The following is an 18,954-nucleotide window of genomic DNA, read 5'->3' as shown; positions in this document are numbered from 1 at the left end:
ATATCTAGAGCAAAGGACATAGCTTAGAGCTGTGGCCGCTAAGCTTTTTTGATGATGCACTCCTATCAGTAAAGCAGTTTTGAGCTTGCACCCCTAGAGTAAAACCGCAGTGTGGCAAGTAGGATTTGAAATGTTCATTTTTGTAAAACGTCATGTATTGTGAGATTAAGGGAATGATGAGTGGCACGTGCCCTGCAAGCTGGCTGGAGCTCAGGCCGCCAGCTGTGCAGTCCACATCATCCAGGTACCACTGACTGCAGTTTGTTGTCCATGGTTGGCCATTGATCACTCTAACTTATGTGTTAATGGGGATGATTCCGTGTCATGTGGTTGGCTGGGACTTAAAAAGTTCAGCTTCCCTCTGTTTGATGTACCTGGGGGCTGGGGAAAGGAGCCAGTCTCTAAATTCATATTGTCATGGAGCATGTTATTGTAGGATTTGACAATGTGTTTCTAAATTGTATTCATGAGTGAATAGCTCAGTATATACTCATGGTAAGGTTTTGAATTAAAGATAGTAAATGTAAGTCTGCTTCAAATCAGCCTTCTTGATAATTTGTAATTTTTTTTGGAGGGAGGCTGGCTTTTTGTTAGATCAGCTTAGATTGTCTTTGTTTCTACTTTATGTGGCCAGTAAAGAGCACCTGCTATGAGAAGTGTCAGCTCTGCCATTTTCTTGTTTGCTTGTACTTTTACTATCGTTATTATTTCAGTTCGTGGCTTCTTTGTAGTAGTAATCAGTTTAAGCCACTTGCTTATTTTGGGAGGGGTAACTTTAAAATTAGTAAGTAGTTAAAATGAGATACTATACCTTGAAAATTACTTAGCCTGATGTATACTGCAAAATGTTGAAGGTCCCACTGTAACCCCTCTGGGTGTGGACTTTTACTCTGTCCCCAAGTTACCTTGTAAACAGACCATGAGGAGTGACCTACTTGATATACAGATTAAGTGAGGCTGCCAGGGCTAAGAATTCATAAATCTTTTTTTTAAAAAATAAATTCATTTATTTATTTATTTTTGGCTGTGTTGGGTCTTTGTTGCTGCGTGGTCTTTTCTCTAGTTGTGGCGAGCAGGGGGTACTCTTTGTTGTGATGCGTGGGCTTCTCATTGCGGTGGATTCTGTTGTTGCGGAGCTCGGGCTCTAGGCGCGTGGGCTTCAGTAGTTGTGGCACGTGGGTTCGGTAGTTGTGGCTCGCGGGCTCTAGAGCGCAGGCCCAGTAGTTGTGGTGCAAGGGCTTAGTTGCTCCATGGCATGTGGGATCTTCCCGGAGCAGGACTCTAACCGGTGTCCCCTGCGTTGGCAGGCGGATTCTTAACCACTGCGCCACCAGGGAAGCCCCCAGAATTCATAAATCTTAAAGAAGCCAAATGTATAAATTTTTGTGCATTCCCGTCCTCTTTTTTTTTTTAAAAAAGGAAAAGTCATTATAACAGCTTTAACATTTTCTTCCGTTACCTAATGGGTCACTGAGTGTTTGGCCTTGAGTGCACTTGCCTCACTCTGGAGACCATTGACTTTGAAAACAGGCTTTGAGTTTATATAATCATTTTTAGGTTTTACTCTGATCTGGATTTGGACAAAAAATGATGGCGTGAACAGAAAGTACCCCTTGTTCTCTCGTCTTTGTCACCCATTTTTGCCATTTAATTACATATTGCTTCCATTATCACTTTACGCTCTTTGTCTCTGACTTAGCTGCCCAATTAGACTTAAACTCTTGGAGGATACATACCCACATCTTCTGTTTTCCTAGCATAATGCTTTGCACGTCATAAATACACAGTAATTAATTGCTGAATAAATAAATGCTTTTAATAAATAAATGCTCTTTACATTGAAATGTGTAATCCACCTCAACTTTCTGCATGAAAAGTGAAGCTGATGTCCTTAATGCCTTAAGGCATAATGAGAAGCAATAAATTTGTATCTGTATAATATGTGACATTTATTTGTGATGAAAAGTCTGTATATAAACAAAGTCTTGATCTTCCTAATATATAAATGGAAACTGATAGACAATCCACTAGAAAAACAGTAGACTATGAAAAGGCAACCCACAAAAGAGAAAGTATGAGAGCCAATAAAGAACAAACAATCAAACTCAGATTCATTAGCAACTAGGGGCATGCAAATGTAAAACAAGATGCCATTTTTTTAGCCATCAGATTGGCAAGATTGTAAAAAGATTGATAATATTCAGTTAGGAGGTTTGTAGGGAAAAAGAACACTTACATACTTGCCTGTTGGGAGTGTGAATTAGGGAAGGTCAGTATCTGTTTATGTTTAAAATACACATATTTTTTGACCCAGCAGTCCTGTGTTGGGGAATCAGTGTTATAGAATGTACAGGATGTTAATTATAGGGTTGTTTAGAGAGTGAATGCTGAAATCAACCTGCATGTCTAACAATAGGGAAATGATTGAATAAATTATGCTAGATCTATACAGTGGAATAGTATTCAACTGTTACTTGTTACTGACCTACATACAGCACTGTGCATGATATATTGTTAGGTGAGACAGGCAAGTTGATGAATAATTATATAATTGGATCCCATGTTTGGGGATAAATTTTGTTAAATATAAGAAGAAAATGATAAAAACCTATGTATCCTGTATAATGTTATATATGTTAAAGTATATACACGTAGTGAGGAAGGATACACCAAACTGTTACTAATAGTATCTCTGTTGGTACAAGATTGGAAGGGAAAGAGTCCAGATTATCAACTCTTTATTCACTTTGGTATTGCTGGTGTTTTAAACTGAAAGTTTAAAAATTTTGTAATTTAAAAAGTCTAAGTTTTATATGAAAAGCAGACTGATTTCTCTGTCAATTTTAGCTACATCTGCTGTTTATTGACGCTGGAGAAATTCTGAGTGTAGTATATTCAGCTCTTTCCTTGACCCCTTGTCTTCTTCCAGTTAGATGTAATTATAGTTACTGTGATATGGTGAAAAGTAATGTTCTTATTTATGTTTTAATCTAACTACCTATATGTTTATTATTTAGCTGTGTGTGTGTGTGTGTGTGTGTTTGTGTGTGTAAAATAAGAGTGTCATGCAGTGAGGTTGAATTTACCAGATAAATCGGAACTTATGTATTCAAAAAAGCATTTGTGGTTCTAGCTCTGGGTAAGATGGAGTAAAGCACACTCTACCCTGTCTGTCCCACTGAATGCACTAGATAGAAAGCTATTTAAGGATTCCCAAAAGAAAATTTTAGTGGGTAGGGTGGGGGAAAAAAACAGAATTCAAAAAACCACTGAACCAGGAACTAATTTACCTTTTTCCCATCTGGGTCCCCTCCTCTCTTCCACCGCCTTCTCCCTGGACTTGAACCCTGGAAGTGAGCATCCCTGCAGAGAGAGAGCACTTCTGGAGAAGCCCTCTAGTTCAGGTTCAAGGAGCAGGAAAGCAGACTCCTGGCAGCACAGGCACTGAAACTCTGAGGCAGGAGGACTTCCTCTCTGAACAGAGGAGTTGTAGTCCCAAGACAGTTCTTAGAGGTGACACCTGAAGCATGATCCATAAAAGAAAAAAATTGATACATTATACTTTATCAAAATTAAAAATTTTTGTTCTATGAAAGAGATGTAAGAAATGGAAAGGTAAGCTACAGACTGGGAGAACATATTTACAAATCACATATCTGACAAAGGACTTATGTCTAGCATGTGTGATACAAGGAACTCTCAAAACTTAGCAGTAAGAAAATAAATAGCCCAATTAAAAATGGGTAAAAAGACTTAGACAATTCACCAAAGAAGATATACAGATAGCAGATAGCACATGAAATGACACTCAGCCCGATTAGCCATTAGGGATATGCAAATTGAGACACTACTACACGTCTATTATACTGACAGTATCAAGCGCCAGAGAGGATGCAGAGCAATTGGAGCTCTCATACGTTGCTAATGGCAATGCAGAGTGGTACAGCTACTCTGGAAAACAGTTCGGCCATTTCTTATAAACTTAACATCTACTTACCAGAGGGCCAAGCAGTCTCACTCTTAGAGAAGCAAGAACATATGTTCACACAAAATGAATGTTTATACAGCTCCATTTATAATTGCCAAAAGCTGGAAACAACCCGCGTGAGTGGTTTGAATGGATAAACGGTGATACATTCATATAATGGAATACTTTATAGCAAGGAAGGAACTATTAATAACATACAGCATTATGCTGAGTGAAAGAAGCCAGTCTTAGATTGTGTTCTGTCTAATTCCATTGTATGACATTCTGGGAAAGGTAAAACTAGTGATGAAGGACATGTCTGTGGTTGCCAGGAGTGGAGGTAGGGAGAGGGTGTGGCTAAAAAGGAATATCCTGAGGGAGTTTTTTGAGGTGTTGGAACTGTTCTGGATCCTGATTGCGGTAGTGGTTACAATTTACAGAACTATATACCAAAAAGTCAATTTAACTGTAAGGTAACTTAGAACAAAAGGATTTGCTCCTTCAGAGTAACCTGTTGAGGGGTTATGGACTTACTTCAGTAAAACTACTATTTGTTAAATCTTTTTTGGAATTCCTGGAGAATTGATGTAGACACATCATTCCAAGTATCTTCAATTTTCTATTTTTAATGTGTATTCATCCTTTGAGAATTTTTTTTAAACAATGAAAAGTTGGTCAGAGAGACAGTTGTGGTGAATAAGGCGGATAAAAGCCAGGTAACAACTTTATGGTAAAGAACAAGATGGGATTATAAAATAGTAAACCAGTTTTGATCTCTAGGAATGATTTGCTAGATATTTGATGTGAACCTCCACCTTAAATGCAACTAAAAATGCTGGATACAGTATAAAATCTTAAGTGTTTTATATTTTTGATGCTACTGTAAATTTTAAAAAAGATTCCTGAGGATTTTCTGTGTACAGGATCATGCTGTCTGCAAATAAAGGTGGATTTGCTTCTTTCCTAATCTGTATGCACTTTTCTTTCCCTTACTCTATTATTGTGTCTAGGTCTTCAGTACATTGTTGATTAGAAGTGGTGATAGTGGGCATCCTTGCTTTGTTTCAGTCTTTAGAGTTCAAGCATTCAGTCTTTTACCATTGACTGTATGGTAGCTGTAGATTTTTTAAAAATGCTCCTGATTAGGTTGAGGAAGTTCCCTTCTTTCCCTAGTGTGCTAAGTGTTTTTATCATGCATGGGTGTTGAATTCTGTCAAATGCTTATTCTACTGAAATGAGTATATTTATTTTGTTAATATGGTGAATTGCACTGATTTCTTTTGAAATGTTTAAGCTTGGTTGTAATGTATATTATCCTTTTTATATATTACTGAATACAGTTTTGTTAATATTTCATTTAGGATCTTTTCATCTGTGTTCATGAAGGATATTGAGTCTATAGTTTTCTTTACTGCTTATGTCTGTTGGTTTTAGTATCAGGATAATGCTGCCTCCTAAAATGAGCTGGGAAGCAGTCCCTCTGTATTCTGAAGGAGTTGGTATCATTTCTTCCTTGAGTGTTTTCATAGACTATGCCAGTTAAAAGTCATGTGGGCCTGGAGTTGTTTTGTTTTGTTTAATGGGAAGTTTTAAAATTATGAACCCAATTTCTTTAATAGATAGAGTGCTCCTCATTTCTTTTCAAGTCCATTTTGATAACTTGTGTCTTTCGAGATATTTTATGCATTTCACCTGGGTTGTTGAATTTAGTGGCATAAAGATGTTCACAGAAGCCCCTTATTACCCTTTTAATATTTACAGAATCTTATAATGATGTCCCCTTTTTAAAACTTGCTATTTGTCATTGACATCTTTTTTCTTGATCGGTCTGACTAGAGCTTTATCAATTTTATTGATTTATTCTTTCCAAAGAACCAGCTTTTGGTTTCAGTGATTTTCTGCATTTTTTTCTTTTTTGTATTTCATGGATTTCCCTATCTTTATTGTTTCCTTCATTCTGTCTACTTGGGATTTAATTTTTTTTTCTCTAGATCCTTAAGATGAAAGCTTAGATCATTTATTTTAGTTTCTTCTTTTTTCCTGTTATAAGCATTTAAAGCTAAAAATTCACTCTATTTAGAAAAGTGTTGTTTTGTTTCCAAATATTTGAGAATATTCCACATATCGTTTGGTTATTGATTTTTTTAAAACATCTTTATTGGAGTATAATTGCTTTACAATGTTGTGTTAGTTTCTGCTGTATAACAAAGTGAATCAGCTATATTTATACATTTATCCCCATATCCCTTTGCTCTTGCATCTCCCTCCCACCCTCCCTATCCCACCCCTCTAGGTGGTCACAAAGCACCGAGCTGATCTCCCTGTGTGATGCAGCTGCTTCCCACTAGCTATCTATTTTACATTTGGCAGGGTATATATGTCAGTGCTACTCTTTCACTTCGTCCTAGCTTCCCTTCCCTCTCCCCGTGTCCTCAAGTCCATTCTCTAGGTCTGCATCTTTATTCCTATCCTGCCCCTAGGTTCTTAAGAACCTTTTTTTTTTTTTTTTAGATTCCATATATATACGTTAGCATACAGTATTTATTTTTCTCTTTCTGACTTACTTCACTCTGTATGACATGCTAGGTCCATCTGCCTCACTACAAGTAACTCAATTTCATTTCTTTTTATGGCTGAGTAATATTCCATTGTATATATGTGCCACATCTTCTTTATGCATTCATCTGTCGATGGACACATAGGCTGCTTCCATGTCCTGGCTATTGTAAAGAGAGCTGCAGTGAACATTGTGGTATGTGACTCTTTTTGAATTATGGTTTTCTCAGAGTATATGCCCAGTAGTGGGATTGCTGGGTCGTATGGTAGTTCTACTTTTAGTTTTTTAAGGAAACTCCATATTGTTCTCCATAGGGAGGACAATTTACATTTCCACCAACAGTGCAAGAGGGTTCCCTTTGCTCCACACCCTCTTCAGCATTTATTGTGTGTAGATTTTTTGATGATGGCCATTCTGACCAGTGTGAGGTGATACCTCATAGTGGTTTTGATTTGCATTTCTCTAATGATTTGTGATGTTGAGCATCCTTTCATGTGTTTGTTGGCAATCTGTATGTCTTCTTTGGAGAAATGTCTATTTAGATCTGCCCATTTTTGGATTCGGTTTTTTGTTTTTTTGATATTGAGCTGCATGAGCTGCTTGTATATTTTGGAGATTAATCCTTTGTCAGTTCCTTTGTTTGCAGATATTTTCTCCCATTCTGAGGGTTGTCTTTTGGTCTTGTTTATGGTTTCCTTTGCTATGCAAAAGCTTGTTTCATTAGGTTCCATTTTAAAATTTTTGTTTTTATTTGCATTTCTCTAGGAGGTGGGTCAAAAAGGATCTTGCTGTGATTTATGTCATGGAGTGTTGTGCCTATGTTTTCCTCTAAGAGTTTGATAGTGTCTGGCCTTACATTTAGTTCTTTAATCCATTTTGGGTTTATTTTTGTGTATGGTGTTAGGGAGTGTTCTAATTTCATTCTTTTACATGTAGCTGTCCAGTTTTCCCAGCACCACCTATTGAAGAGGCTGTCTTTTCTCTATTGTATATTCTTGCCTCCTTTATCGAAGATAAGGTGACCATATGTGTGTGGGTTTATCTCTGGGCTTTCTATCCTGTTCCATTGATCTATCTTTCTGTTTTTGTGCCAGTACCATACTGTCTTGATTACTGTAGCTTTGTAGTATAGTCTGAAGTCAGGGAGCCTGATTCCTCCAGCTCCATTTTTCTTTCTCAAGATTGCTTTGGCTATTCAGGGTCCTTTGTGATTCCATACAAATTGTGAAATTTTTTGTTCTAGTTCTGTGAAAAATGCCATTGGTAGTTTGGTAGGGATTGCATTGAATCTGTAGATTGCTTTGGGGAGTATAGTCATTTTCACAATATTGATTCTTCCAATCCAAGAACATGGTATATCTCTCCATCTGTTGGTGTCATCTTTAATTTCTTTCATCAGTGTCTTATAGTTTCCTGCATACAGGTCTTTTGTCTCCCTAGGTAGGTTTATTCCTAGCTAATTTATTCTTTTTGTTGCAGTGGTAAATGGGAGTGTTTCTTTAATTTCTCTTTCAGATTTTTTGTCCTTAGTGTATAGGAATGCAAAAGATTTCTGTGCATTACTTTTGTATCCTGCTACTTTACCAGGTTCATTAGATAGCTCTAGTAGTTTTCTGGTAGCATCTTTAGGATTCTCTACGTATAGTATCATGTCATCTGCAAACAGTGACAGTTTTACTTCTTTTCCAATTTGGGTTACTTTTCTTTTTCTTCTCTGATTGCCATGGCTAAAACTTCCAAAAACTATTTTGAATACTAGTGGTGAGAGTAGGCAACCTTGACTTGTTCCTGATCTTAGAGGAAATGGTTTCAGTTTTTCACCATTGAGAATGATGTTGGCTGTGGGTTTGTCATATGTGGCCTTTATTATGTTGATGTAGGTTCCCTCTATGCCTACTTTCTGGAGAGTTTTTATCATAAATGGGAGTTGAATTTTGTCAAAAGCTTTTTCTGCATCTATTGAGATGATCATATGGCTTTTATCCTTCAGTTTGTTAATACGGTGTATCACATTGATTGATTTGTGTATATTGAAGAATCCTTGCATTGCTGGGTTAAACCCCACTTGATCATGGCGTATGATCCTTTTAATGTGCTCTGCATTCTGTTTGTTAGTATTTTATTAAGGATTTTTGCATCTATGTTTATCAGTGATATTGGCCTGTAGGTTTCTTTTTTTGTGACATCTTTGTCTGGTTTTGGTCTCCGGGTGATGGTGGCCTCGTAGAATGAGTTTGGGAGTGTTCCTCCCTCCGCTACATTTTGGAAGAGTTTGAGAAGGGTAGGTGTTAGCTCTTCTCTTTGATAGACTTCACCTGTGAAGCCACCTCATCCTGGGCTTTTGTTTGTTGGAAGATTTCTATTCACAGTTTCAATTTCAGTGCTTGTGATAGGTCTGTTCATATTTTCTGTTTTTTTCCTGGTTCAGTCTTGGAGGGTTGTACTTTTCTAAGAATTTGTCCATTTCTTCCAGGTGGTCCATTTTATTGGCACATAGTTGCTTGTAGTAATCTCTTGATTTTTAATTTAATTCCATTTGTGGTCAGAGAACATACTCTGTATGAATTCAACCCATTTAAGGTTGTTGAGGCTTGTTTTATGGCCCAATGTATTATCTGTCTTGCTGAGTGTTAAATGTGTACTTGAAACAATATCTTTTCTCTTGTTGGATGTAATTTTATGAAAATGTCAGCTGGATCCAGTTGGTGGATAGTGTTAAGTGTTCTCTGTCCTTTTCTGATTTCTCTCCTCTTCTCTATGCAGTGTGGTTTTCTGTTTACTCATTCCATCAGTTGCTGAAAGAAGTATTAAAATATTCAACTTTAATTGTGAATCTTTCTATTTTTCTTTTTTGCTTCATGAATTTTAAAGTTCCTTTTGGGTGCATATGTGTTTAAGATTGTTATGTCTTTTTTTCCTTAAGTCACTTAAAAATTTGTTTATTTATTTTCTTTCTTTTTCTGGCTGCATCGGGTCTTAGTTGTGGCATGCAGGATCTTTGTTGCGGTACGTGGGCTTCTCTCTAGTTGTGGCGTGCAGGTTTTCTCTTTAGTTGTGGCTCCAGAGCACATGGGCTCTGTAGTTTGTGGCATGTGGGCTCTCTCTTTGAGATGCGTGAGCTCAGTAGTTGTGGCGTGTGGGCTTAGTTGCCCTGCGGAATGTGGGATTTTAGTTTCCTGACCAGGGATAGAACCCATGTCGCCTTAATTGGAAGCCAGATTCTTTACCACTGGACCGCCAGGAAGTCCTTGTTATGCTTCTTAATAAATTGGCTTCTTTAATATTTTGCAGTGTCCCTCCTCATCTCTGGTAATATTTCTTGTGCGGATGTCTACTTTGTCTTATACTAATATAACCACTACATTCCTTTTGCTTAGTATTCCTTTATGCATGGTATATATTTTTCTGTCCTTTTACTTTTAACTTATGTATGTTTTTATATTTAAAGTAGGTTTCTTGTAGACAATATGTAGTTTTTTAAAAAAAATCCAATCTAACAAACTCTGTCTTTCATTTGGTTTTCTTTAGACCATTTGTATTTAATGTGATTATCAATATAGTTAAGTATAAATATATTATCTTGTATGTTTTTTCCTTCTCTGTTTTTGTTCATTTTTTCCCTACTTTTCCTGCATTTAAAAGAATATTAATTGAGTGTCTTTTAAGTGTTTTATTTTATCTCTGCTATTGGCTTATTATATGACTTTGTTTTATTTGTTCAGAGATTGCTCTTGGGTTAACATTATACACGCTAACTTATCACTGTCTTTCTGCAAATACTATTATAACATCTCTTATAACAGTGTATTTCTGTTTCTCTATTATCATCAAGGAATTAAAAAATGTAAAAAAGTGTGTTACATTTACCCACATAATTATACATATTTACCCATGTAGTTCTATCACTCTTTATTCCTTTGTATTGGTTCAGATTTCCATCTGTTATTATTTTCCTTTAGCCTGAAGAACGTCCTGTATCATTTCTTGTAGCATTAGGTCTGTTGGCAGTTTTCTTAGCTTTTGTTTGTTTGAAAAAAGTGTATATTTCACCCCTATTTTTCGAGAATATTTTTGTCGGTGTTTCCAGGTTTAGTTTTTTCTTTCAGCTTTTTTAAACTGTTTTGCTTTTGTCTTCTGGCTGGTACTTACTGATAAGAAGTCTGAATTCATTCTTATCTTTGTTTTTTTGAACATAGTATGTCTTTTTCCTTCGCCTGCTCTTTTTATCATTGGTTTCAAGTGATTATTATATGCCTTGGTGTAATATTATGAGGTTGGCTCTGCTTGGGTTTGTTGAGCTTGTAGGAGCTGTGTGTTTATAATTTTCACCAAATTTGGAAGATTTTTGTCTATTGTTTAGTCAAATATTTAAAACTATTTCCTCTTCCTCTTCTGGGACTCCAGTTATACATATTCAAGAACTTGATTCATTGGGAGGTATCCTTAGGGTGTGTCTACCATGACTCCCTGAAGCAGAGGCCTACTGTCAATACCCATGACCCTCCACCTACTACAAGTAGCAAAATCTATTGGTGCTTTTGCAGATGACCTTTGTTTTATGACAAAATATATAATTTGGAATTTTCTAATATTAAGCTTCTAATCCTAGTGGGTAGAATTAAAATGAAAATCTTCTGTAAGATATACCTCTAAGACTGAAAAAATAATCTTTTAATTAATAGATATTGTTGATAGTACCAAGTGCTTCATGATGTAATTGAATGTGACATTAATTCTCTTACTGAGCCTTGTCAAATTACTCTTACTCTTCAGTGCAGGAATCACAGCCACAGCCCCCACCCTCCAGGATTTGGTCGACACGAAGTCTGTGCACATGAAAACAAAGAACTTGCCAAGGCGAGAGAAGCTCTTCCTCTTATAGAGGATTCTAGTAACTGTGACATTGTAAGAGCTACTCAGTAAGTCTTCCCAATGATTTGTTTTATCCTTAGGTTCTGTTGAATTGTTATAATGACGCATGTGTGGTTCATGGCACTCCAGTGTACACCTTCCTCCCTTCGTTCTCCAGTGATAGTATGTTTGTCATACCAACATCAGAGCATTTAATACAGTACAGCTTAGCTGTTAATTATTAGTCTCTCCCATTAGATCCTGAGCAACTTCTGAGCAAAAGCATGTCTTTTTCATCTTTGTAACCCCAGTACTTTTACACAGTTTCTGTCTTCTATTAAGTGCCCAATAAATGTTTGTTGATTGAATGAATGGTTTTAAATGATACTAAAACTAGACCCTGAGTTTGAAACACAAATCTGAATCTTTTAAAATGTACTACAACATAAATATGAAGATGGGATAGAAAAATATCAACTCACACATTGGTGTGTAGTTTAAACATTTATTTATTGAGTACTTTCTATGTACCTGTTGTTCTGGGTGCACTAGAAAAAAGTCAGTAAAATAGAAGTAGGTTTTCTGACCACTTGAAACTATAGTCGGTTATTTTGCTTGCACTGAAAATGAAATATGTTTTGAAAGTTTCCCCTTAAGATCTCCATTTGTGGGTTTTTGCATTAAACCATTTTCACCCTTGTGGATCTCATTGATTGTTAACATCTACCCCACCTCTTGCCATTGAATATATTTTGAAATATTTTATCTGTCAGATTATGTTAATTAGTAATCTATTTTCTTAGTAATCAAATATAAGCCTGCCCATCAGAGCTTCTAATCTGCGTGAAAGAAACTAATGTTACTGTACTAACTTGATATAATTTCTGTCAAAAGCAAAGATGTTTGGTGATTAGTTAACCTGTTTGGCTTTAATGTAGACTCATGTATTGCTTATGTTAGTTAAAAAGTTATTGACAATTATTTGAATATTCTAATTACTAATTTATATGAACTCTGAAGGCTCTGGGAACCACTACTTTAGGTGAATATTGTTTGATATTGTTTGTATTATTATATTTATATGAATATGAGGGTGGTCTTAAGGTAAATAGGTATTTGCTTTAATTAGAATGGAAATATTTAAATGTTTCTCTGCAACCAATAAAGCTCTGTAATGATAAGTGTGAGAAATTAGGCTGTATTCACAGGGAATATCAATAAAAACTCACGTTTTGTATATTTCCCCAAATTTTCTTCAGGTCTTGGACTTTAAGTGGTTGTGAGAATATATTTAGGTAGTATTTGGGAAGGGTGAAAGAGAGCCAGCTAGGATAGGTGTTTTTGTATTTTCTAAACCACCAAAATCCTAATTATTGTGTACTTTTTATATTTCTCGTGTAAAGGGAGTATTTCTTTTCCAGTAAAATGTTAAAGTTGATATTTAAAAGATGGAGAATATAAATATTGGGTCAAAAAGTTCATTCGGGTTTTTCTGTAGCATCGTACAAACTTTTTGGCCACCCCAATACATATGTATCATTATCAACAATTCATTCTCTTGTTAATATTTTCACTTAGCATTGTCAAATGGGTACCTCCATCTTTTAAAAAATGCCATAAAGACAGACAGACAGGCGCACACACACGTTTTGGTGAGGCAGAGGTTATTTAACAGTGTAGGAAATAGAGACAATTCTGCCATTTTGTTTGATTTTGACCCTTGAAGACATATCGAAACTTTCAGGTCCCTCTAAATAGAAGTAAGTTTCAGAGAAAGTGCTAAATGGTCTGGTGGGTCTTAATAGTTTCTGTGGAAAAGAAATAGTGCTAATGAATGATTTTTAAAATTATTTTAGCATTAAAAAGGAGGTATTTCTCTCCTGTTTTTCATTCTGATAGTGAGTCAGTTAAATAACTCTCTTAAATATCCCTTCAGTCTGTCCCTCCTTTTACATTCCTGTTGCCTCTTTTTCTTTAGGCTCCCATTGCTCCTCTCCTGTCTCTATTGTAAGATCCTCTAAACTGGTCTCTCAGTCTTGGCCTTGAATTAGCTTCCATACTGCCACTAATGTGATCTTCTTACAGCCCAAAGTCTGAGTGCTTTCCTCTTTAAAACCTTCAGTGGCTTCCCCTTGCACTATAGAGTCTAAATTTCAAAGCATGGCAGAGAGGGTTCATGCAGTCTTTGCCTACCTCTCCTAGCCTCATCTCTTGCCATTGCCTTTCTTATGCTAATGCTTCTGTGGTGCTAAATTGCTTATATTTCTCCAAACATCCACGCAGTTTTATATCTCTGGTTTTCGTACATGCTATTCCTTCTGCCTGAAATGTCTCCCCTTCACCCTATAAAACATAGCTTGTATATCAGGTTCCATCTCCTTCAGGAAGGGCTAATCATTCCTTCCTTTTCTATACCTATACTGTGTGCATATTTTATTGTTGAATTTATCCCATTCCAAGTTTGCTTTTAGTCTCTCTCCCTTATTGTGAGGTCATTGCTTGGACTTGGTTTGATTCAGGGATAAGATTGTCATACAGAATCAACACCATGTATTCCTGGTGCATTCCTGGTGGAAAATCAAATGAAATTTATTGAAAGAGGGCAAATGTGAATGTTAAAGTTTATTTAAGAAAATCAAGTTCAGCTCCAAATGGATTAATCTGATCATTCAATAGCCAGGTTTACTTTTGTTGTTTGGCTTTATAATCTGTCCTCTTTGGGAATATCTTTGTTAATTATTGTATTTCTATGTTGGCTGAAAGACAGATGGGATAAAGACATGGTAAAAGGAAGAAATTTTGATATTTGAAATTATTTTAATGGTATCAATTATGCATTTTCTTATTTCAGATATGGGATTTTTGAACGATGTAAAGAGTTGGTGGAAGCAGGATATGATGTCAGGCAACCAGACAAAGAAAGTGTGTCGCTTCTTCATTGGGCTGCTATTAACAACAGGCTGGATCTTGTAAAGTAAGATGGGATATATTAGTTGAACCATCTCTAATCCTTTACTGTAAATGAATATTTGAAACTTTGTGCCATGCACATTGGTTGTCATAGTATTGAAAAGGACCTCAGAGATCGTCTGGAGCAGGACTCTCACTGGCCCCAAAAGGAAAATTAAAAATAAAGCCACAGGGGACATCCCTGGTGGCGCAGTGGTTAAGAATCCGCCTGCCAATGCAGGGGACAGGGGTTTAAGCCCTGGTCCGGGAAGATCCCACATGCTGCGGAGCAACTAAGCCTGTGCGCCACAACTACTGAGCCTGTGCTCTAGAGCCCGCGAGCCATAACTACTGAGCCCACGCGCCACAGCTACTGAATCCCGCGTGCCTAGAGCCCGTGCTCTACAACAGGAGAAGCCACTGCAATGAGAAGCCCACGCACCACAACGAAGAGTAGGCCCCGCTCGCCACATCTAGAGAAAGCCCGCGCACAGCAACAAAGACCCAATGCAGCCGGAGAGAGAGAGAGAGAGCCACAGAGACCCATCACAAAGATAGAGTTCAGGCAATGAAATTGAACACTTTTTGAAAAGGGAAAACATAACACATTTTCCAGGATAGAACAGATAGTTTCATCTAGTTTAGAAGAATCACTGAAATATTTTATGTTGTAATAACGCGAGGTGGAATGGTTAGGTAGGGGAATAATTTAACTTTAAAAACAAAATTAAATATGGCATACATTTTAAAGTAGGTATGTGTGGGATTGTATAAAATAGTTCCCCTTCATAAAGCACTACTGCCTACCCATTGTTTTTGTTTTTTCTTTGTTTTATACCTTAGCATGTAAAATGTGTATGTATGTGAATGTGTATATGTTTTGTATTATACGTACTTAAAATTCTTGAGGTTTAAAAAAGTAGAAATATACTAAAGTTTAGAATAAACAGATATACAGATATACTTACAAGCAAACTCCTTTTCTGTGGAAATAAACTGATGTATTGTTTAGATAATATATATGAAGCACAACTTTGAAATAACGAGACTAATTCCTGTAAACCGCTGAAGAAAATAAGCCTCTTTACTTTATAGTTTCACTTTATACAGTGTATCCCATCTGTGCCCCCAAAATAGAGAGTGAAATGCTCAAAATGTCTAACTTCTCCAAAAGGATTTTGAATTAATTTTTTGCTACCTACTTTTAGAATTCATTCCCACATAGTAATTCTAATTTTAAACTGTTAGCAGTGGCATAGTTTTACCTTTCTTCTTGCCAGTTAAGTAGAATATCTGTAATAGAAACCTTTTGAGTATAAACCATTTCAAGAGTGTTGTGGTGGTTAGAATATGCAGAGAGTCGTTATTACGTGTTTGGTGTATAGTTGTCATGGAATGCTCGTGACAGCAGGAGTAACTACTTAACATGATGAGAATATTTCACCAGGGATCTGTTTGATGCTGTTGTGTGAATCTTTCAGACCTCTGTAGATCTGAGTGTTTTTAGGGAGGGGTATTATTATAATTTCTGTTTTCTAATACATTTATTACTAAGAAAAATTGATGTTTTCTTTCTTAGTATGAATTGTAAGTTTTAAATCTTATTTTCATTTATGTCTGCTTTTAACAGGTTTTATATTTCGAAAGGTGCTGTGGTAGATCAGTTGGGCGGAGATTTAAATTCAACTCCTCTTCACTGGGCCATCAGGTAAAGGTTTCTTTAAATACTGAAATTGCTGTTCAGAATCAAAAGTGACTTACTCATTTTCTGAATATTACAGACCAGCACTTTCCAGTAGAATTTTCTGTGATGATGGAAATGTTCTATTCTGTGCTGTCCAGTAAGGTAGCCACTAGCCATACATGAAATGCAAAATGTGGCTAATGCAATTAAGGAATGGAATTTTTAATTTTAATTAATTTTAACTAATTTGAATTTAAATAGCTGTATATGACTAGTAGTCCATATTGAAAATTGCAGTTACAGACCATTTGCAAGGCTTTTTTTCCATTTTACCCCTTCATTCAAAAATAAATAAATAAATAAATAAATTACAGTTTTAAAGAGTTTCCAGAGATGATGTTTTTGTGTTTAATTTGGGGCTCCACTATGATGCTCAACCTCAAATATTTGTATTATATTTTATAATCAAAATAAATATGTTTAATATTTGATCACATGGATAAAAGTGGTAGTTCAGTGAGTGTAAACTCAATCAGTTCTTTTCTCTCGTATGTGTTGGCATCTGAAGCTGAAGTTAGTAGGTGTGTGTGTGGATACTCAACAACTTCTTCATCTTTCATTTTAACTCCATTCTTTCTGTGGTTGGTGGGATTGATATGAACCTGAAAGTGAAGTGAATAATTGTTCATTTAAGGCAAGGAATTGAATCTTTTCTCCATAGCCAAGAATTTTGAGGAATCTGGGGTTAGCTCATCCCCCTGTTAAGCTACTGAGGTACAGTGCTTTACAGAGAAATGAGCCATATTCAAAGAAAAATATGTAGTTCCTAAGAAAAAGATTATAACAGTATACCTGCAGTCTGTGAATGTTATGCTGTGGCATATCTGCTTCATGATTATTTTTTGTTTTTAAAATAGCAGCGGTAAAGTCTAAGTGGTTTTTAATTTCCATTTTTATCATTAGTTATGTAAAATTATTTACACATGGTAGTAATCTTACACATAAGATTTAAGGTAGATTGGGAGGTTATTAAGTTTATTACCTGCACTCAAGAAGGACCATCCAGATAGTTCTAAGTTTGGAGCATCTATGCGAAAGACATTTAGAGAATCTCCAGTGTTTTAAAAATCTGTGTATTGTTAGGCAGTACTCTTTAAATCCAACCAAAATCCTTCGTGTCTTAGGAACATTGGTTTCTCCCTGAATTTTTCTCTTTTTTGCGTGACTGAATACAGTATAATTTTTGTCCTTTCTTTCCAGACAAGGGCATTTACCTATGGTCATATTATTACTGCAGTATGGTGCAGACCCCACTCTTATCGATGGAGAGGGATTCAGCAGCATCCACCTGGCAGTGTTATTTCAACACATGCCCATTATAGCATATCTCATCTCAAAAGGACAGGTATGTTTTGAAATGTTTCTTGTACTCCAGCTATTGTAAATCTGAAGGGATTCAGAGGATGATTACTAGCAGTCTGTCCTCATTTTTTTTTTCTGCCCTCATTTTTAAAGTAGAAGTTACAGATATCCAAATATTCAAATACTAGCCTCAGTAAGTCTAGCTATTGAATACTGCTTTTCCAGCTTCATTGGAGCAAAAAGGATAGGTCATTTAGCTCAGTAACATATAATAGATGTTTATGAAACTTGTAAGCCTATAATAGTTTTCCTTATGATCCCAAGTAATTTGCAGAGTTTTTCAAAAACATGACTTCAAAGCCTGTATTTTTCTTCTGATTGAATGTGGAAATGGTAGTCAGATCACTAAATTAACCCATCATTTGCTTGCATTATTTAAGTCCAAGTGGAGACCAATTTGAATGTATGTTTCTTATTGTTCCCTAAAGTAAATTCATGAAAAATGGCTTGCCTTAAGTGGCATCCATTTATGGCACTGGTTAAATTATAGGTTGCTGGCGGAGGGAGTTTCAATGTCAGCTCTACTTGCCTGGGATATGCTTTCTGGTAGCAAGTAGTTTATATATCAGTAGTCTCGTCTGTAACAGGCGTGGAAACATGTTTGCACAAATGCTGTTGGGATGATTGTGTTCTCTTCAAATAAGCACTTTCTCTTAGACTCAAATAAGCACTTTCTCTTCAACTCAAGTAGAATAATTATAACTTCCTGGGTCTCATTTTGGAAAGCTGTATGACGAGTCATCTTTTCTGCTTCTCTTTGGGCTTATTCCTCCAAGGCCCATAAGAATATTCAGTAATTGACTTTTTTTTTTTTGGCTTGGTTGAGGTATCATATACCTCAAATCTGGGTCCATTTTATTAAAAGAAGCATATCCTCTTGGAGGTATGATTTCCCTTTTATTCTATATTCTAGAAAATAAAAAAGAACTTTTCATATTTTACTTTTTGAAACATAAGTTCAAAATTGCAAGTTGCCTCAGAAGATCAAGAGTTCACTATTACTGGAAGTGTTTAAGTAGAGACTGGGTGACTTTGTGTAAGAGGGGGTAGTATGAATTAATGTGTCGGTTAAAGTCTAAACTAAGTGACTTCTAAGGTCTCTACTGTCTCATATTTGATGGTGTTTATCAACATTTTTCTCTTTCCCTTAGCTCTCTTCCACTCACAGTGTACGACATTTAAAATCATATATTCAGATTTTCCCTTTAAAAAGTTTTGTAGGGATCAGTGGATTTTAACCCTATGGATGTGAAGCAGAACATTCTTTTATTCAAATGATATTTGAATCCTTCTTATAGACACACTAGTGGTATTGAATGTATTAAAGAGATACTTCTACTAAGAGAGGAGACAGAATCTTGACTTTGTTTACAATTAGGCTGATTGACTCTTCTTTTTGAACAGAGTGTGAATATGGCAGATGTAAATGGGCAGACACCTCTCATGTTATCAGCTCACAAAGTACTTGGGTAAGTGAGTTTAATTGAATTGCCTTATTCTGACTCTTGATCCAGCAATTTAAGT

At 36.0% G+C, this 18,954-nt stretch overlaps 1 protein-coding gene across 5 annotated transcripts in view; it reads left to right on the top strand.

The window, feature by feature from the left end:
* The window catches only part of ZDHHC13 (zDHHC palmitoyltransferase 13), a 48,509-nt gene that overhangs the window by 3,593 nt on the left and 25,962 nt on the right, over positions 1-18,954 (top strand). For 4 of the 5 annotated variants that reach the window (XM_089915052.1, XM_089915054.1, XM_089915055.1 and 1 more), the window contains 5 exons: positions 11,298-11,443; positions 14,227-14,349; positions 15,955-16,032; positions 17,269-17,413; positions 18,835-18,899. In XM_089915052.1, the coding sequence (XP_089771178.1) occupies positions 11,298-11,443; positions 14,227-14,349; positions 15,955-16,032; positions 17,269-17,413; positions 18,835-18,899 (557 nt within the window). The remainder of the gene's footprint in view (positions 1-11,297; positions 11,444-14,226; positions 14,350-15,954; positions 16,033-17,268; positions 17,414-18,834; positions 18,900-18,954) is intronic. The other variant, XM_089915056.1, reaches the window with a different exon arrangement.

Source organism: Delphinapterus leucas, chromosome 7 (assembly GCF_059928025.1).
Source record: "Delphinapterus leucas isolate spDelLeu-1000000601 "Yukka" chromosome 7, BTC_Dleu_Yukka2, whole genome shotgun sequence".
NCBI classification, from domain to species: domain Eukaryota; kingdom Metazoa; phylum Chordata; class Mammalia; order Artiodactyla; family Monodontidae; genus Delphinapterus; species Delphinapterus leucas.
This window is presented reverse-complemented; position numbering and strand designations above follow the sequence as displayed.